Source organism: Anolis sagrei, chromosome 5 (assembly GCF_037176765.1).
Source record: "Anolis sagrei isolate rAnoSag1 chromosome 5, rAnoSag1.mat, whole genome shotgun sequence".
NCBI classification, from domain to species: Eukaryota; Metazoa; Chordata; class Lepidosauria; order Squamata; family Dactyloidae; genus Anolis; species Anolis sagrei.
The window spans coordinates 128854918-128876923 of NC_090025.1; the positions used below are offsets into that span (position 1 = coordinate 128854918).

The window sequence follows — 22006 nt, forward strand, 5'->3', positions numbered from 1 at the left end:
CTTGAATCCAACATATCTATGAGTCATTTTCTATTTTCCAATTGAAATTGTAAGCTATAGAGATGATGTGCCAGGTAAGGACAGCCAGCAAAAGAACAGAGTGAGACGCTTTTAATGACCGGGCTGCAGCTGTGGAATTCCCTTCCGCTGGAAGCCTGCCAATGCCTAGTTAAATTTCACAACTGTTCCAGAACCTTTTGATCTGGAATGACTTGTGGCCATTAAGGTTAAATGAAAGAATATTTTTTTCGCTTGTTTATGTTTATCTCATCTTCATTTCCTTCCTTTCACTAGCAGCCTATAATGCAATTTCAGTGATATCATCTAGACATGTAGTTGAACAGTTGTCTTTTTTCAGTCTGTCACCTGACCCTTTCAATCCCCTTTAAAGTCCTCAACTGAACCTCCAAAAGCAGGATTTTTTTCTTGCATATGAGAACTTTTGTACTGCGTGTTGTTTCTCCATGCCGTTGAGATTGCAGATTAGTGTCCCCCAGCAAGGCTTTATGTGGAATGGCAGAAAAATGGGGAACATGGAGAAGGAGGGGGGAAATGAAAGAGGGGGTAGATAGATATATAATTATGCAGCAGTCTGTCTCCACTTTAGGATATGGCTCCACCCATGATGATATATGGCTCTATCCACCATCAGCTGCAGCTTTCTGCTAACTTTCTCTCATGGATCAACTGTCCCTCATAGGAAAAACAGTCCCCACCCTGGGTTGATTCATTTGGATGCTTCACCACAGGATCCCCAATGGGAAAGAGAATTTCACCAGAGGAAAAAAAATAGTCCATTAAGTTTGCAGATGTTTCACATGCAGACACATCTTTTCTTCCTGGTGAAAATATATAACCCTCAAATATTTAACTATTCTGTTTTTCCTTTCAAGGCTCCTCAGAAGTTGACTTGTATTCCATTGTTCCATGTACTATTCCCAGCACACAGCCCCACACATAAACAATTCTGGATCTGGAAAGATGGCTTCTTATTACTATTATATATTGTGTTCACACTCCCATCTTGAATACAGTCCAATATAACAGAGTGCAATGCAACTGAAACATTGGTTAAACTGTCTTTCTGTTCCATCTCTAATTTCTACCATACACTATGTGGATTGTTAAGCTATTGCAGGGTTAAGTAAAATGATCAAGAGAAAATTGGGGAAAAAATGTTTCCACGAGCATAGAAAAAGGGTTTTACTATTCTCTAAGAATCTGCAAACACAAGAAACCCCTGGCCAAGAGGTTAAGTTAGTATGCTTACAATATAAATATCTTCTCAAAGTATGAGGAAGTTATTGCATGACGCTGTTATACCGCATGAATCCCAACTTTGCTGGAGTTTATTATACAATAACAATAGCTCTCCTAATGCCTTACAGTGCTAAACCGCCATTGGGTCATTTGAAAAGAAATCCCTTTTCCAACTGAAACCATCCACTAATAATTCCACATCCTGCTATGATTTAGTAATCAGTTTGGATATGAATATCTTGTTCTGCTGAATTACAATTTGGGGAATGTAATGAACACTAGATATGTGCATTCAGAGTAAACCTTGTCCCGTTTCATGTCCCGGCTTTCGTTGGTGGCCCTAATCTTTTTTTTGTAAGCCTCCTGAAACTGGGAGGGTTGTTTTTGGTTCTTTCTTTTCGGGGCCCAAAAAATGGACCATGGGGCGGGCTTCACACCAGGAACTCTTAGCAGAGAAACTCCAGACTATTTGCATTGATTGCACTGGAAAGGCACCATGATTTCCAAGAGTTTACATTGTATATTCATTCTCTCTCCCCCCCCCCCCCCCAGCATTTGGGGTGTGTGTGTGTGTGTGCATTTTTTGCTTTCAGAAAGGAGAGTCATGTGATACTGCAATTCTGATGTTTAGAATGTTTAACATGTGGGCTAATACCTAGAAAAAGTTAAAATAACAGATGAAAAATCAAATACAGTGTGATCCTAGTAACTGTGGAACCAGTACCCATGGTTTCACCTACCCACTTGCAACAAAATATATAATCTCTAGGACTTTTTTTAAGTCTGTGAAATGATTCCATGATAGGCTTCCATCAAATGTTACCATCGAATCACATTGGAGTACCTAGTAAATTTGTAAACATCCTGCGGCTCCTCCATGATGACATGATGGCAACAGTCTTGGACAGCAATGGCTCCCAAAGTGACCCATTTAAGGTGGAATCAGGTATCAAACAGGGATGTAATACTGCCCCATCTTAATTTTCCATCTTCATTGCTATGATACTTCACCTTGTTGATGGGAAGCTTCCCACCGGAGTGGAAATAATCTATCGGACATTTGGCAAGCTATTTAACCTCAGCAGACTGAAAGCCAAAACCAAGGTTACAACATCTGTTAAAGAACTCCAGTATGCTGATGACAACGTTGTCTGTGCGTATTCAGAAGAAGACCTACAAGTCACTCTAAACACCTTCACAGAAGCATACGAGAAGCTTGGCCTGTCATTAAACATTGAGAAAACCAAAGTGCTCTTCCAGCAGTCACCAGCCAATCACTCTCCAATGCCAGAAATACAGCTTAATGGTGTAACACTAGAAAATGTTGAACATTTCCGCTACAGAGGCAGCCACCTCTCCATAAAAGTTAACATTGACACTGAAATTCAACACCGCCTGAGCCCTGCAAGTGCAGCATTTTTCTGAATGAAGCAGAGTGTTTGAGGACCGGGACAACCGTAGGGATACCAAGGTGCTTGTTTATAAAGCTATTGTCCACCCAACCCTACTATATGCCTGCCGGACATGGACTGTCTACAGACGTCACATGCAACTCTTGGAACAATTCCATCAGCGCTGCCTCTGAAAAATCCTGCAAATCTCTTGGGAAGACAAGTGGACAAATGTCAGCGTGCTGGAAGAATCAAAGACCACCAGCATCAAAGCAATGGTCCTCTGCCATCAACGCCATGTTGTCCAGGTGCCCGACCACCATCTCCCAAAGCAGTTGCTCTATTCCAAACTCAAGAACAGAAAACGGAATGTTGGTGGGCAGGAAAATAGACTTAAAGATGGGCTCAAAGCCAACCTTAAAAACTCTGGCATAGACACTGAGAACTGGGAACCCTGGCCCTTGAGCGCTCCAATTGGAGGTCAGCTATGACCAGCAGTGCTGTAGAATTTGAAGAGGCACGAATGGAGGACAAAGGAGAGAAACATGCCAAGAGGAAGGCACGTCAAGCCAACCTTGACCGGGACCGCCTTCTACCTGGAAACTGATGCCCTCACTGCGGGAGACAATGCAGATCAAGAATAGGGCCCCACAGTCACCTACAGACCCACCACCAGAACACTGACCTTGGAGGATTATCATCCTTGGACTACGAGGGATCGCCTAAGTAAGTAAGTAAGTAAGTAAGTACCTAGCAAATTCCTAAGTTGTCCAGCACAACTTAATTGTATCTTCTTGTGAAAGTTGTTCACATCATAGGGTTGCTATTATCCATAGCTTCCTCTTTCCATCGTGAGTTCAGGAACATATGCCCTGCAGATGCATGGACTGTGTTATCAAAATATACAAAAGTAGAACCAGGGAGGTGATATATCATAGGGAAAGCATAAGAAGAATGCTATTGGAAGAGACATGAAGTAGGACCAGGTGAGGGTGTCTTTACTCTCCATACAAAGCCTCCATCTCCAGATGAATTTGTGGACTGTTTGCAGAAATTTAAACATGGACATGAAATATGTTTATCTTCCTAATTGGGGTGGGAATTATGTGGAAAGGTTGTTATATAATTGTGAAATTGCACAATTGCACAATTCTGGAATTACAACTTCGCTTTGAAAGTTTGAAGCAGAAGATGGGACCAATAGGATAGTGTAAATGGTATTGTAGTTTAAGTGTGAGAAAGTAAATGCAGGAACTAACACTACTGGGATGCAAATGTAGTAATGGTGCAAGAGAATGCATTGCTATTTTACTACCTTTCCAAGCATTGAAGTGTTTTTCAAACAGAATAACTCAAAACAACTGACTAGTATGGTAAGCACATAGTCTTTTTAACAGCTTTTCTTTTTACCAAGAATGAGAGCAAAAACTTTCTAAAAGATGGATCACAAACATTCAAGCCTGCCATCACTGACACTTCAAAATAAATAATGTATTTTCATTTCTACGCTTACAGTGATCAAAAAAATATTTTTGATGGAATAAATGACATGACTGGAATATATCCAATCCAAACAAGTTATTTTCCATCATGTCCAGTGTTCATGGTTAAAAATAGTTCTTGAAAAAAAAAAACCAAATCATTACACAAGCCAGTTTGGGGAAAGAGTACAATAGATCATCCAGCCTTCATCCAAGAAGTCTAGACAAAAAGCATTTGCACTAGATCCTTCAGTTTCTGGAAGCAATTGGCGCAAACATTTTCTTAAGAAATGTCTTCAAAACAAAACCCACTATAGTCTTGGTTGCTTGGAGCTTAAAATATAAAACTGGGTTCATTTGGTTTTTCTGGCATGACTATTTCCTACCTCAGAAACACACAAGTTGTGCTAATGGAGTAAATATGTTTTTCGTGCATCACAAAGAATTCAGGTTTCTTTAGTGGCAACTTCCATTCACTTTGGCACTACCTTCAGCATTTCACAGATGAAAACAAATGTGGCCAAGCAAAATTAGAGTATGGCCAAGAAGGTTAAATTTGTTAATAAGGGTAATGGCACAAGCTGGGAGAGACTACGACAGTTTGCTTTTACCTGAGTCTACTGAAAAGGGCAAAATTCTCCCTCCTTGCCATCTCTTCCTTCCCAATGAGTTGAACACAAACTTTTTTGCTTTAACCTATTTTCAGCAGTTAGATTGAGGGCAAAGGGGGAAGGAAGACTCTATTTTGACAATGTGATCTCAACTCAAATCTAAAATTCAGTCTAGGAAAACTGATTTCAGATTTCAAAGCATTTACATCCCAGGAAATCTAGGGAAAATTCTGAATTTGTGTTCTGTATTGGACCATGGTATAGGTTGCGTGATAAGGAAAACAAAATTACCCATAAACGATAGGATTGCAACTTCCATTAACCTTCCAGGCGTCCCTGGTGGTGCAATGAGTTAAACCCTTGTGCTGGCCAGACTGAAGACCAACAGGCTGGAGGTTCAAAGCCTCCCACAAGGATGGCAAAACATCAAAACATCCAGGCATCCCCTGGGCAACGTCCTTGCAGATGGCAAATTCTCTCACATGAGAAGCTATTAGCCTTCCACCAACATGGAGTGCATCTACACTGTAGAATTAATGCAGTTTGGCACCACTTTAATTGCCAAAGGTCAATGCTATGGGAGGTTGGAAGTCATAGTTTTACAAAGTATTTCACCTTCTCTACCAGGGAGTGCTGGGGCTTCACTAGACCATACATTCTTGGAGCTCATAGCATGGAGCCATTGCAGTTAAAGTGGGATGAAAGTGTATTAAATCTACAGTATACACCCATGATGTCAGGTATTATGGGAGCTGAAGTCCAGAAACATCTGGAGGTCAACATCTGCAGAAGCCTGCTGTAAACAAACAGTAGTAGACTTTTTATTTTATTTTATACTGAAGAGGTCTGTCTAACAGCCTACAATGTTTTCTTTCCCTTTCTTTGGGGCTATGTTTTATATACTTTAAACTGTGCTTTAATTAAAAAGTCTGTCCGCCTTAATTGGGTTTCCCCTCTTCTGAACGAGCGCTATTAAATTGCTAGCCATTCTGTACATAAAATGTCACCATCACTTTTCATGCTGTTCTAAGTATTGGTTGCAGTCTGCAAGAATTTCCAGTGTTATGGAAACAAGGTCCCAATTTAAGGCAAAGGTTTGCCAGTCTTGCTTTTTCAGCCACACACCTCCCTTTAAAAAAGCTATAAAAATGTACCTCGGAGTCTTGGCACAAAAAGGCTCTGTATTGAGAGATGAAAAGTGTCTGTTCAAATAATTTATGCTTTTGCTAGCCTTTACACTTCTTACACTCTCTTCTCCAAAGTGTGGGATGATATTTTTACTTTTTCTAAAGGAGAATGATTTGCCACACTCAAGAGAATTTTTCAAACTGATAAGGGTACATGATACTTTAAAGGAATAAGTTTGACTGGTTAGAAATGCCAAGCAATAGAAACAGTAGATTACTTACACATGCAGAGTTATGGAATCTATTAATGACAAAAGAGCATATATGGCAGAAACAAAATAGTGTATGTGAAAGGGGGAGGCGCGAAATCTGTGATCTAAATTCAGCATATTGCTAGTGGGAGAAAACAAAGTACTAATGGAGTTGTCTTGGGTCTCAATGTTACACAAATAGTAGTGTAGTCAGGCACTGGCAGAGCACTTTCAATCTCAACACCAGATATAAAACACCATCTACTTGAATAACCTTTGCTGTTTCCTCTTGGAAGAGGATTCCAATTACAAGGCTGTATTTGTGGCCCTCAACCTTTTCAGATTTCCTGCACATAGGGGAATAGGAGGAATAATTGCCTTTCTTGTCCAGGGCTGTATTGAGACTACACAGTTACAGGATTCTGATAGAACTGTAAATGCTGTAGTCTGTGGATTCCTGGGATGTGAAGTTCTATGAAGTTATTGGAATCCACCACCAGAAAGCCCTAGTGATTATGTTGTTCATAAGAAAAAACTGAAGCAGGGATTCTTAATTTTTTTCGCTTGAGAAATTTTGACATGACCCTGGGTATATAGATATATTTACTAGTATTTGCTCAACAGGCTGATTTTGTTTGTGGAGTACAGCCAAAGCATTGTCTGCAGAGTTCACTGTAAACACTGTAGGTTGTTACTAATGGATTTGTGTAAATGGATGGCATTCAGAAACCTTTTACTGTTGCCAAGTTTTTCATGACCCCAACATAGAGCTAAAGGGGTCAAGTTTAACAGTTTAAGAAGCAGCAGTCTAATGAATTCTAACACACTGCCATATAAAATCCAGATTATCTGTTTTGAACTGAATTATATGGCAGTGCAAATTCATATAATCTATTTCAAAGCAGATAATTTGGATTATATGGCAGTAACCCCATTCCCTGGATACAATTTTATTTATTTATTTATTTATTTATTTATTTATTTATTTACTGTATTTGTATACCGCCCTTCTCAGCCCTCAGACGACTCAGGGTGGTTTACAATGGCAATGATTCGATGCCCAAAAACAATTGTGTTGCAAAACTGGAAGTGGAGTTCTGGTCAAATCTGGTTTTGTTATCTTTGTGTCAGATCTTTGCAAGTCCATGCAGCATCCATAGGGCCTCAGTGTAGAAAATTGGTCACCAGGCCCTTCATAGCTGGGGAATAACAATAAACACACATTCATATTTTTTTTTAAAAAACCCCCAACAACTGTACCCAACTCCCACCCATCTATTTAGTTCATTCTTTATTTATGTTTTCCTTGAGATTCATCAGCCTTGCTGTCATGTCTTCTTCCAAAAATTAGCTACCACAAGAATCTTTTGCTACTATGGGCAAATTTCATAACCTACTAGCTAAATCCGATCACACTTTGCTGTGGCTCAGTCTGATATGAAATGAATGAGATAGGAAATAAAAGTATTGTTGCGAACATAGATTCACTGAGAAAACACATCATTCAATTCAGTACCCTGCCTTGCGTTGCTGTGTCTATGTGGAATGATAGGAAAGGAAAGGAAAAGAGGTTTTTAACATAAATTATTTTTTATTGTAAAGTTAGTGGATTGACTATATTTTTGGTTTGTCCATTTTCTGCATAAACATAAAGAGCTGATGGTTTACTGACTCCTAAATTCAAACTGCATACTTGTACTTTATTGATAGTCATAGCGAACATAAGGCATATTGGAAATTGAAGTTATTAGTACTCAAAGACCATGTCGGTCAATATGAGTGGTATGGCAATAGCAACCAATCACAGTTCAGCTTTAATTTCTTTTACTGCTGAGATGAAATAACAACTACTCTGCGATTGCTTGGTTTTTCTTATACTGCTAAGATAAAAGGAAAGCTTCGCCGTGATTGGTTGTTATTTCTTTTACTACTGAGGTAATTGAAAAGCTGCGCAGGGATTGATTGCTTGAGCTCAGTTTTCATTTTTTATACTGCTGAGGTAAAATGAAAGCTAGGCTGTGAGTGGTTGCTTTGGGCATCACAAATTCCACTTTGTCTATTCCCGGGCTGTTTGTTTTACTCTAAATACACGTGTGTATTGGAATGCAATGTTGTGTCAAAATGTCAAGTCAATCGACCAACTACTTTTCAAGTTTTGCATGCACAAACATACACAGGCTGAGATTTTTTTACATAAAGAGCAAAAAGACACACACACACACACACACACACACACACACACACATATATATATATATATATATATATATATATATATGAGAGAGACAGAGAGATTATTAATCCTAACACTACACAATGGGGTATCCATACCCTCTGACATTTTGCAGAGAAAGAACAGGACATATATGGCCAAGCAACCTTAGAGGATGGTGAAAATGGTCAAAATTATTCCTGGGGAAGAATACCGAAATTAGGAGAGACTGAAGCACTTTGCTTTTGCCCAAGCCTACTGGGAAGGGCAAGATTGCATCTCTCTTCTCTCCCTCTGAGCTCAATGAATACAAACTACTTTTGCATTTTAATTCTGGAGCTATTGGTGGAAGCTGAGGACAAGGGGGGAAAGTAGATGAGTTGAAAGAAACTAGGATAATTTGAAAGCAGTTGACAAACTGGGGTGACAGAGAATTAATCATGACTGTCCCTGCCAAATCAGGATATAAAATACTTCATGCTTATCAAAGGATAGGCACACAAATTTTCAATTATGAAATTGTAAGATTCACAGAAGTACTAAATTGAAACCACAGTAATACTGTTACTCATGGCAAAACAAGCAGCAGTTTACAATTTTAAGTATGCACGAAAAGAAACACTTTTTCATTCGATTTTTAATGCAAAGCATTTTAATGTCTTTTAGTTCTTTCTGTAACTTCTATCATTTCAGAGCAGTTTCTGAGTAAATATAACATTGGCTCAAGAACTTGCTGATGAAGACATCATTATTGTTCTATTGGCCAAAAATAGGGGTGGGAGTTGTTTTTCTGAAACGCCTGAAGCTTTCCAAACTAGAGCAGGGAGGAGATAGAATTTCTTTAAAAGTCTTCTGGCAAAAAATGTAATTTCAGCAATCCAGCCTCATTTGTGTCTGACTTTGATTGGAAACATAACCCACAAAGGAAAACCACACTGGCACACTGGAAGAGGGTGTCCGGAAGCAAGCCCTGTCTGCCTGGATTTGCTCAACCCACCCACACTCTAAACACAGCCGCTTGGTTAGGTTAATTAACTGCTAGGAGTGACCTTTTTGCCCAAAGCTATCATAAACTACTTTTGGGACTACAGTTCCCAGAATTTACCAACCTGCAGGAACAGTGGGCAGAAAGTCTATGAGGTTAAAGAAGCAGTCTCCCTGCAAATCCTAGAGTCTTCTGTGTATGTATCATATTTTTTGGGCTGAATTTGCATCCCCATTCCCACACACACATATTGCTAGAACACAGGTAGGAAAATATGAGCCTTCAAAAGCAGTTGGACTTCTGCTGCTTCAACCGAGCCAGCATTGGTAGTAGTGAAGGATTATGGGAGTGGCATATGCTCCAACTATCCCAGTTTGGCAGTGGTAGTCCCAATCAATCTTCCATCAACCCACCTTTCCAGCCAAATTTAAAATGCCCCGTTTTTTCTACTACTCTTACTTTCTGCCTTTGTTCTCAGCTCACTCCAAGTGCTGCAAACTGAGTTCAAACACAGGAGTTAATTCAACAAGGGCAAGAGAAGGGATGGGGTGGGGTTGTACATTTCCCAGGAGGTTCTGGAATATTGATGCAGCCTCTAGTAGCTGTGTTCTTCCTCATTACCACACTGAGGTATTCCCTTGGCCACATGTGTGTCACATCCTCCTTCATTTTACAAATGAAAACTAGGACACATGTGGCCAAACAAAGGCTCTGTTTTTGTCATCTGTGAAATATTGAAGAACATGGAGTGGCTGCAATTCAAAATATTTGATGAACTACAGTTACATACTCTTAAGACAGAGAACTATCCTCTGACAACTTCAGATATTAGACTATTCTCAACAAAGAACCATATAAGGTACCCTATGTGAGTGCAGCATTCTTCCAAATGAAGCAGAGAGTGTTTGAGGACCGGGACATCTGTAGGGATACCAAGGTGCTTGTTTATAAAACTATTGTCATCCCAGCCCTGCTATATGCCTGCGAAACCTGGACTATCAACAAATGTCACATGCAACTCTTGGAACAATTCCATCAGCATTGCCTCCGAAAAATCCTGAAAATCTCTTGGGAAGAAAGGCAGACAAACGTCAGCGTGCTGGAAGAAGCAAAAGCCACCTACATTGAAGCAATGATCCTCCACTATCAACTCCACTGGACCGGCCACGTTATCCAAATGCCTGATCACTGTCTCCCAAAGCAGTTACTCTACTCCGAACTCAAAAATGGGAAATTGAATGTTTGGGGACAGGAAAAGAGATTCAAAGATGGGCTCAAAGCCAATCTCAAAAACTGTGGCATAGACACCGAGAACTGGAAAGCCCTGGCCCTTGAGCTCTCTAGCTGGAGATCAGCTGTGACCAGTAGTGCTGTAGAATTCGAAGAGGCACGAATGGAGAGCGAGATAAATGTGCCAAGAAGAAGACGCGTCAAGCCAAGCCTGACCGGGAACCCCTTCCACCTGGAAACCCTCACTGCAGGAGAACATGCAGGTCAAGAATGGGGCTCTACAGCCACCTACGTATCCACCACCAAGACACATCACTTGGAGGACTATCATTCTTGGACTATGAGAGATCGCCTAAGTAAGTAACCCTTGTGCTATTCTATGGGATGCTTCCATCACTAGACATTTTCTCGGTACTTCACCAGAATCCTATGGATTACTGGAAGTGGTTCATTTCAACAGGGTTCATTACTATCTAGGCTTCCATGTTTTCACAGTAAGTCCAGGAACTTATCCTCAATGGATATAGGATCATACTAAGTTTGCCCATTTAGGATTCAAAAAAGATATTCTTAACCAAAATTGAGTGTTACAGATGAATGAACACAATGACAGAAAACAGCTCACACCAGCTATTCCAGCTGTGCACCACCCAGACTTTATGTGAGTGGCTAGGGAATTTCTAGAGAGAGACCACCAAAAGTAATGAGGAACTATAGTAGGTTCTCACTACCTTATTTCTGTTGGTGCCAAAATAATCAATTGGAAATTGGCTAAAAGCCACACAATCCAGAGAAAGATATCTACTTAAGTAAAACCCCGGTTAGTTGCTAGTAACATTAGCTGCTAGCAACATTGCAAGTATGTATTTTCGAGAACACACGTACTGGCATTATGACATAGACCTTCACTACAGTTGTACATAGCCACACAATGTGTTTTTCTAGGATCTGATTCATTTGATACTAATGCTGAGATGTTTCCTACATTGCAAAGGGAAAAAAATATTTCCTGTTTTGTTTTTCTGGAAGCAACTTCAGATTTGTCAGCTTTTTATGTTACTTGTATTTTTGTTCAGGAAAGAGTGGGATTTGGCTTGAAATGACTGGAATGTTATTCTTTTCTCCTTGCTTTCTGCCTAAACATAGTGTCAGCCTTGAGAGCAAATAGATGCTTTGATTGTTGACATGGTGGACTGAATAACTCATGTTGTCGTTAATTGTATTTTCACTTAGGAGGCAGGATAATGCTAAAACTCAAAATTATTTTGCTCATTATCATATAGGCTTTACACAATATAGAGAGAACCTATGTATCAAATAAATGAGGCATAGCAGTGAGTGCCTGGATTGAGACTTTGGATATTTGGAAAACTCGCAGGGTGACTGTGAGCCAGTTGTTCACTCTACCTTTCCCCATGTGGTTGTTATGAAGAGTGGAGCCACATATGAAGCCTTAACCTCGCTTGAACCTAAATTGTGTTTATCATACTTTACTAATATCATGAGATTACAAGACTCGCTAGAAAAGATTATAATACTTGGATCTGAATAAATTGTAGTTTGTAAGTTTGTAGGAAAAGAGGAAGAGCATATTCCAGATGAATAGACTGTATAAAGGAAGTCATGGCTCTGAGTTTGCAAGACCTGAATAGATGATGGAAAGACTTGGAGGTCCCTCATTCGTAGGGATGCCATATGTTGGGGCTGACCTGGTGACAGTTTACACACACAATAAAGCAGAAAAAGAAATGTTCAGATTAAAGATAATATCCACAGTTCACTGGATTGCTTTATGTAGCTTGGATGTTGGCCAACGAGACAGACTAGCCTCTGTTGTTCTTGAAGACTGCAGAGTTGCCCTGTCCCTCTCCTAAAGGTCTGCCAGAAAAGTCAAGCAGCACTGGGACAGATCCCCTCTCCAGATTTACTTTGCAATTCTAGATCTTGGGCTCCATTAATTTCCCCTTAAGGCCCCTTCTACACTGCCCTTTATTCCAGATTACCAAAGCAGATAATCCACATTATCTCTTTTATTTATTTATTTATTTATTTATTTATTTATTTCATTTACTTATACCCCGCCCTTCTCACCCCGGAGGAGACTCAGGGCGGCTTACAGAGGAGGCACATTAGATGCCTAAATCAATTGACAACAATACAAAATACAAAAAAGCAATTCAACAATTAAATTAAAACATCAGTGCATAATAAAATATTAAGACAATCTCATGCTCGGGTTCAGAGTCCATATATCCATTCCATTCCATTTGTCCTTGTCTATCGTCAGATCCTTCATTTAGTTGCCAGTGTGTCCAAAGGCTTGATCCCAAACCCAGGTCTTCAGTTTTTTCCTGAATGCCAGAAGGGAGGTCGCCGATCTAATCTCCCCGGGGAGTGAGTTCCACAGGTGGGGAGCCACCACTGAGAAGGCCCTGCTCCTCGTCCCCGCCAACCTCACTTGTGAGAGTGGCGGGGTCAAGAGCAGGGCCTCCCCAGAAGATCTTAAGCTTCGAGGTGGGATGTAGAGGGAGATCCGTTCGGACAAATACACTGTGCCGGAACCGTATAGGGTTTTGTAGGTCAAAACCAGCACTTTGAATTGTGCTCGGAATTGGATCAGCAGCCAGTGGAGCTGACGCAACAGGGGGGTGGTATGCTCCCTGTACGCCGCAGCCAGTGGAGCTGAAGCCAGTGGAGCAGTGGAGACTCATATAATCCAGTTCTTTTGAACTTGATTATATGAGTCTACACTGGCATATAACCCAGGTCAAAGAAGGTCAAAGAAGATTTTATATGGCAGTGTAGAAGGGGCCTAAGACTCCTCCTTGAATCTGGTTTTGTGGCCTCAAGATATTTAGTGATGAATTCAGCTTGGTGAGGCATGAGCAATTGCCCTCCTAAATTGCTAAATGTATGCAGATCCAGATGGAGATGTAGAAAATAAAATGGAAAAGCTGTACTATATTACAAGCAAGTTAAATTTTTATCCATGGCTAGCATAATAATTTTCTCTGTTCCTACACAGTCCTGTCTCTAGCTGCCCCTCCCAAGGTTTAATGCATTCCTATCTGCCCTCTGCTTTTTCAAAGTGGCTAAAGCAGTGGTTCTCAACCTGTGAGTCCCCAGATGTTTTGTACTTCAACTCCCAGAAATCCTAACAGCTGGTAAACTGGCTGGAATTTCTGAGAGTTGTAGGCCAAAACACCTGGGGACTCACAGGTTGAGAACCACAGGCCTAAAGGAACCAAAGTTGTATGAGGATGCAGCCCTGGCTCTATTTGCATGGCAAGTGCGTATGTGCGCACAGAGTTTGGTCATTTGTAGTGTTTGTATTTCTGGATGTATGCATACATGTGAGTAAATAGGCTGAAGGTGCCCTTAATAGTCACTGGCCCTTCCTTTCTCCGGAGTCTACTGAGCTGGCCAAAACATTACCCTCAACTCATTTTCAAAAAGTTATCCAGCTAAAATTCAGCTAAAACTGCATCTTGTGTAATTGCATAGTACTGTATTATTATATCCACAATGTAAATTTACTGAGAGAAGGCAAGCTCTTTGGCCAGTTGGTACAGTGCAGAATCCTTTTCTTCATGGTCATGAAGAAAACCATGAAAATGTGTGAATTGTGGTTGACAAAGAGTTGAGGAATGTTTTGAATGGTACTCAAATTGATGGTCATGGGCTGGGCTGCCAGCTTCAGGAAAAAAAACAAACAATGCTGTCCCTGGGCCTAAATATAGTGCCTGTCCCTGGCACATGGGATGAAACGCAATCGGCCAATCTTTCTCATCAGATAATTTGAGAAGTGCGGATATAGTGCACTTCCTGTGGCCAGAGGAGAGGACCATAGTCTGCATAATTTGCTCTTCGGGAGCTACTGAGTCCTGTTTCCTACACTCTATTTTTCCGATTTGTATTATTCTTGCCTTTATCAATCTGTCTGAAACATTCCAAATAATATGAAGCCTCAAATCCTGCCATCAATAAATACATGCACTTGATCAAATGTTCAGAAGGGGGCTATTTTCCATCACATCACCTTGGAATTGGAGGGCAACAGAATTACAGTTGGTCTCAGATGAAGTTGGAGAGTTATCATTCTTGTCAGGACATTGCACTTTCTTTCTTTTTGCTCTTCCACGTGTGTGTATTTCTTTGTATATGCTTCCCATGCACAACCCACTCCTGCCCCATTTTCCTGGAATAAACTCATCTCGGTGGCATCATCAAGGCAAATAACTCAATCTAAACTTCTCCCTGACACATGTTAGTTAGAAAACAGATCCCTCATAGCTTATTTGAAAGGTTAATTTTAGCAGTGCCTGCCAGGCATGTTCCTCCTAGCTTCTAAGACCCCTTCCACACAGCTGCATAAAATCCCATATTATTTGCTTTGAACTGGTGGTGTGGACTCATATAACCCAGTTCATAGGAGATATTGTGGGATTTTCTGCCTTGATATTCTGGGTTTTATGGTTGTGTGGAAGGGCCCTCAGTCAGTATTTTTTTTAATTTTATACTAGCAGACTCTCTTACCTCCTTCTGTGCTTGTAGGTCATTTGAAGGAAGGAAGCAATGGACCTGCCTTTTAGAGACCTCCTTATACGTCCCTTGCTGAACTTCAACCGCTTTGTTTGTCAGAACTCCATTGCCAGTTGATGAAAGATATCTCCTCGTTTTTAAAGGTGTCAGAGTTTGATAAAAAAGGCAGGCACCCAACACAAGCACCACCAGGAATGGGCGAAGCCGACACCATCTCCTTCCAGGCAAGATTTGCCGGCAAAACATGGCCACCATAAGTTTCTAATTTCGTCCCATTTCCTCATTGTAAGGGTAGTCCGTACAGCTACTTGTCTTCAGCATGAAATAAAGAATAAAGTGTGTTTTTTTCCAGAGATCATTCAAATCATCTCCATGGTTTCTGGACCTAAGTTTTTCCATGGCAAAAAGTCACAGGTCTCTGGGATGAACAGTTCTTCCAGAAGCAGTGTCCAGCCTGTACAAAACAGAACGGGTGGAAGAGTGAAAGAAGTGACAACGTGGATTGTGAACAGACAGAATTAAGCATTCTGCAGTGTTGGTCAGAGAAATCTTATCATCTGGAAAAGTAAAAAATTAAACTTACCCACACTATAGGTTTCAAAATGAAAGCTATAGGTTAAAAATTATCATGTGCTGTGCACAGAGTTGAACACTGTCAAGGATTTCTTCCCCGTCTTGTGAGTCGAATTCATGTTCTGATTTATTTAAATATACCATTTCCTTCATTCCAGATTTTTTAAATTGCCTTTTTCCTGTCAGCAAGCCTTCCCAGCCATTCCTCACTGAAAATGCAAGCTCAGTCTTTAAAAGCTTAAAAGCTAGTTTTCTTTCCCCCTCTCTGTCTCTTTCTCTCTCCAACTTTTTGAGTTCAAAGTTATGTTTACTTACTCCGTTCCTCGCCCTGTCAAACGTTTTCCATCCTCTCCTGAAGAGGGGCTGATTAAAAACACTTGGAGCAGCCCAGCCTCATGACTCCGGCTCATCTTCGCACACGCACACAGCACTCCATCTGAACTCAGTTGGACCACAGACATACAAATAAAAAGCAGGACAGCCCGGAGGGGTGGGGTTAAGTTTACCAAGTTCTGAAAAGGCTCACAGGCTGGAAGCTGGGCTGAATCACAGAAACAATGTCCTTTCCCCTTCCCATGCTCTACTCTTCCAAACTACACAGGAACTAAATATGGGATCGGGTTACAGAGAACTCAAACATAGGTCTGCAACTGCAAAGCTAATGCAGAATTAAACTAGGAAACAAAATTACTCTGCACTTAAAAAAACCCACTTCAAGCAAGTCTCAGATTGTGTGCCGGACATAGCAATGTGGTATGAGAAATACACAGGCTCATTTGAAGGCTGTTTTCGATTTAGAACACCCACCTGTTAAGGAGGAAGACTATAATCCTATAAAGTCCACGTACTTCTCTTACTAAAGGCTTATTTGCTTCTTAAGTAAGCTTGGAAAAGGGTGCATCTACACTGTACAATTAATTCAGTTTGGTACCCTTTAACTCCTATGGCTCAATGCTATCAAAGAATGTGAGTTGTAGTTTGGTGAGGCACCAACACTCTTTAGCAGAGAAGGTTAAAGATTTATAAAACTGCAGCTTATTGGATTCCATAGCATTGAGTCATGGCAGTGAAAGTGGTGTCAAACTGCATCACTTCTACAGTGTAGATCCTTGTGTATATCCTAGACAGCAACTCCTTGAGTCTTTTAGGTAACACAGGAATCTATCCACAGAGGCACTGAAATATTGTTGTTCCTGTGTTTGCTGTGCTGAAGAGTGCCCCAGTAAGGGCTCTTGAGATTCTTACAAGAAATCTTTCGGTGAAGAATGATATATGGCAACTTTCGTGAGCAGTTGTCTTTTTCACCAAGAAGGCAGATACAAGAGAAATGAGAAGTGAATGTGTAAATTGAGCAAATCAGATCTTGGTAATCATTTGAATGATCTCATAGCACTCTTTACAAATGAAGTTTTAAGTCACTGCAAAACTAGACATTTGGGAACTTAATTAAAAATGCCATTTTTAGGCACAGAATTCTTATGGGGGGCAATAACCACCCCCAATAGTTATACACTTGCAATTTGAAAAGCACTGTATTGGTATTACAAAATTGCCCGATTTTGGTTCCTCCAGAAGTATTTCCTCATGGAAGTGTTTGTGAGCCTGTGTAGATTCTCCAAGGTTACAGTCAAAAAGGATACAGGAGTTGTGCTGTATTACGAGGGTTATCCAGAAAGTAGGGTTACAGGGCACGTAGCTCTCGCAGGAATTTTTTGCAGAGGAAGTTGCTATCACTGCTGTGTAGTGGGAAGCCAGCCGAAGTGAACTAACAGTGCCAGTCATCAGTAGCTCATCGACTGATGTTGTGGTGAAGGTTAGAGATGAGTGTCTTCATTCTGTTTCCCTCCAAGGGTGAAGTTCATGCTGTAATAGGCTATCTAAATGCTAAGGGCATGAATGCTCCTGTGATTCATTGCGAAATCATTTCAGTTTATGGAGAGGACGTAATGTCAAGAAAGTGTGTGACAAAATAGGTATGGAATATAATGTGAGACCATGAAGAAACTTCACAGAGCCATCCAAAACAAATGTTGTGGGATGCTGATGGTGGGAGTCTGTCTCCTTCATGACAATGCACATCCGCACACTGCTCATGCAGCCCAAGAGTTCCTGACTTCATTTGGTCGGGATGTTTAAGCCACCCCTCTCACAGCCCTGATCGCATACCCAGTGATTGTCATCTGTTCACTAAATTGAAAGAACACCTCAGTGGAAAACACTTTTCCAATGACAACGAGGTGAAAATCAAAGAAACGAACTGGCTGAAAAAGGTGGAGGGAAACTTCTATGACACAGGCATCAAAAACTCATCTCACGGATGACAAAATGTATTGAATTGAATGATGATTATGTGGAAAAATAATATCATACCTATGCTACAATCCATGCAAGTTTTATTAAAATATATTCATTCTCAGTATTTTTAAAAAAATCTTATATACTTACTTTCCGGATAACCCTCGTATTAAATGCTTAATTTTTAACATGATCAATGGTCCTAGGTTGCTTGCCTTTAATTACTGGAAAATGCTAGGTCTGGAATGGTATAAGGAAGTGCTACTCAAACTAGTTGTCCATGGACTGGTGCTGCACCATGAGACATTGGCTGTTAGTGCATGGTATCTTTGCTGATATGATAATAATATGGAACAGATATTGTATTTTATCCATGGCATATTGAAAACACAATTAGATTGAAGTCACCTCATGCATTACAAGGTTTATTTTTTTTTTTTTAAAAAAGGTTGTTACATTAGCTGGTAAAAATTGTGTCTTTAGCTTTTTTAACCAAAATAAATAAAGGCAACCAGTTTTGTGGCAGTAAGTTGTAAGATTCTACATTTAACATCTTTCCTTTTTCATGTGAAAGTATTTGAACACTTAAAATACTTTCCCCCTGAAGCAAAAATTAATTAAGGAAAGGGGGAACAATGCAGAATATTTAAAGCATAATCACAATAAATAGAAGATAATCTGGGAGATAATCTAAGAAACAGGTAGGTTTTTTTTTAAAAGCACATGAATATTTGCATGGCTACTGAAAGAAAGAAAGAAAGAAAGAAAGAAAGAAAGAAAGAAAGAAAGGAGTTAGGATTTTTAAAAAGCTCTACAGTAGAGTCTCGCTTATTTAACATAAATGGGCCAGCAGAATGTAGGATAAGCAAAAATCTTGGATAATAAGGAGGGATTAAGGAAAGGCCTATTAAACATCAAATTACGTTATGATTTTACAAATTAAGCACCAAAACATCATGTTATGTAGTAATCAGTGTATTTACGAATTTAGCACCCAAACAGACAAGGGCTCTTTCTTTCTCCCACCCTGGACATTATTCCAGGTGGGAGGAAGACTGTGTTGGATAATAGAGAACGTTGGATGAGCGAAGGTTGGATAAGCGAGACTGTACTGTATTTGAATATAGCCAGATCATGTGCTTAAAATTCATTTGGGCATATTACAATGCTTTTGCATTACTTAACACAAATCTTTACACAAAAAGGATTGTGGTGCCCAATATATTTGAATCATATATACTGGGCAAGTTACAATTTAAAAAAATGAGAGTATAATACATGCCAAGGCCTCAGTTCATAAGCTTACATGTCATATTTATTGACAAGGAAATATTTTGAAACAAACATTGTGGAAGGGTTGTTGTTTTCTGTTCAGATTCAGTGTGTGTTTGCAATTCAAATGTTTCTTCATCCCAATTGTACTAATAAGGCTGGACAACATCTTTCTCAGAATGTTTAAATTGGCTTCAAGTTAAAGCTATAAATAACATTGCCGAAAGCTTATGTGAATGCAGCTGGAAATCTGTATGCAACATTACTAAATACAAAATGTTTTCCAACCAGAACACTTTGTTCCACAGGAAAAAGATGCATCTTTAGAAATCAAATCGGATTAGCCTTGACTTTAGACCTTTTTCCATATATGAACACTCTTTGTTTAAATAGCATTTTGTGAATGATCTAAGGCTAGCTGGCTCGGTATATCAGTTTGCAGTAATGAAACAGCACTTCCCACACACACACACACACACACACACACACACACACACACACACACACACTTTTATTCCATGTTACTGGAAATGCATTTTAAATGATGATTGGTGTTCTTTTTTTTACAGAATTACTGCATATATTTTTCACGTATTATAACAGTTAACATATGTTTACTTTTTGTGATGGATCAAGATGTAAACACTACAAATAGAATTCCAATTAAGCCCAGCAGGACTTAATTCTATGCAGATAAACACAAGAACAGGGTCTCTATACAAACCTGTACTGGATCAGATTGTAAACTCCACTCTTACCAAAATATGGGATTTTTGAACAGCCAGGATTGTCAAGACTAACCTCTAGTGGTTTTGTCAGGAACTCCGTCAATACTTTATTCGTGGTAATTTTTTTTATCTTGTCAGAAGTGACTTGTGAGAGAATTGGCTGTCTGCAGAGACGTTGCCCAGAGGACGCCTGGATGTGTTACCATCCTGTGGGAGACTTCGAGGTAATAAGCTTCCATCCCTAGAACTGCTAGAAAATTTTAAACATACCTGGGGTTGTGTTGTCGAAGGCTTTCATGGCTGAATCACTAGGTTCTTGTGGGTTTTTTCGGGCTATAGAGCCATGTTCTAGAGGCATTTCTCCTGACGTTTCGCCTGCATCTATGGCAAGCATCCTCAGAGGTAGTGAGGTACCTGGGGTTCTTTACATTTTCTTTTAAAAAGTAAAGGTGTAGGAATTATTTGGCAGAAGGACTTCCGATACAATATAAGTGTAATGGCTGTTCACGTAATGGAAACATGTTACAAGTATGTTAAGGCAAATTTTTAAAACCCTAGCATTGCCACATGACCACTTTGTGGTCTATGACTGAACATTGTACACTTTGTAGTCTACGATTTAAATATATTGGATTCAAAGCAGGAAAGGTGGCAATGATTTCAGCAATGCGGAGTACATTTAGTTGCATCTATCTGTAATAATAAGAATAAGAATAATAATAAGAATAATAATAAATAATTTATTTATAACCCACACTATCACTCCGAAGGGACACTTAGGCCGGTTTCAGCAATACAGTATTATTATATTGTTTTGTTTACTATAAAATATCTATGGAATCTGAAAACACATGGATTTATTCTAGTATGCAGCATGGTAACTAGTGATCACCTCTAATTCTTGATTATATGAAGAAAGGGTAGGACATCTGTGATTCTCTTGATGATGATAGATTGAAAATCTCGTAATCCTTCACCACTGGTCACTCTGGCTTGAATGAATGAAAATAAGGCCAACATCCACGGGATGACAAAATCTCTACAAGAATGTGGCCTTTACTTCTTGACTTCAAAGTAATATAGAACCACATTTAAGTATCACGTTCAAGAAAAGAGTTGGAACGATCTTCACAAACTTTATTTCAAGCTCATGGAGCCATTCATGAACTAGACAGAAGCGATCTAAATCCAATTTTGGGTTACAGAATAAAGATGTGGCCTGGTAAGATCATTTTCTAGAAGAAGCTGTAATAAACTTGTGGGAAAACAACAGATGGAAAACCTTAACAACTAGAAGCATTTTGTGTTTATTTCAATGCTACCACTTAGATGAAGGTAAAAATTAAATTGCATGACTTTCCGCAAAATCTTTTAGTAAGGGCCAAAATCCGCTTCCTTTTTCTAAATGCAAAATAGACAAAACTGTCCAAAATGAAGACCTATGAGTTTGGTTTCTAACTATAACTTTTTTGAATGACAGGATGCATTACTTCCAGTGGAAAGGGCACCTTTTGATGAGAAACTGTTGCAAGTGAACCACCAAAGAAAGAATAAACATGCTTAGGAAAAAGGGAGCACATTAGCAAGTAGGGGTTGTTAAGAGATATTATAGGACTTTCTGCTCTTATGGTATCAAATCACCATTCAGTATATTCTTCTGAATGGTCAATAGATAATCACTTCAAATTCACTGCAAGTGGTGTTGCAACCCAAAACAATTTTGTTTGTCTGTATGTATACAGCTTCAAAAACTAAATCACTAGCACTTACATCTCTCCTACCCTTTGTTCATGTGATGTTAACACTGGATTCTTATCACAGTTGGAAATCTATGAATAGCTTTAGGGCACTTTTGAAACCTCGGCTGTTCTTTGTATCCTTTATGATAGGCTTCATTTCATTTATTACATATATAATACCCCCTAGAAACATGGCTTTTTATCCACCATGACTACACGGCAGTTCAGGCTGTGATATTCAGTTGCCTGAAGTACTGAGTGGTTCTCATCGGTGACTAAATTCACCAATAAATATGTTCATGAAAACAG

The 22006-nt window shown here is 39.6% G+C and overlaps 1 protein-coding gene across 5 annotated transcripts in view; it reads right to left on the reverse strand.

Moving 5' to 3' along the window:
- CPED1 (cadherin like and PC-esterase domain containing 1) overlaps positions 1 to 16291 on the reverse strand; it is a 130632-nt gene extending 114341 nt beyond the window's left edge. For 2 of the 5 annotated variants that reach the window (XM_060777716.2, XM_060777718.2), the window contains exons 1-2: positions 15979 to 16288; positions 15085 to 15544 (exon numbers count right to left, since the gene is read on the reverse strand). In XM_060777716.2, the coding sequence (XP_060633699.2) occupies positions 15085 to 15345 (261 nt within the window). In that variant the 5' untranslated portion in view covers positions 15346 to 15544; positions 15979 to 16288. Of the gene's footprint in view, positions 1 to 15084; positions 15545 to 15673; positions 15940 to 15978 lie in introns of those variants that run through there. The other 3 variants (XR_009631603.2, XM_060777714.2, XM_060777715.2) reach the window with 3 other exon arrangements.
- Positions 16292 to 22006: the final 5715 nt, after the last annotated feature.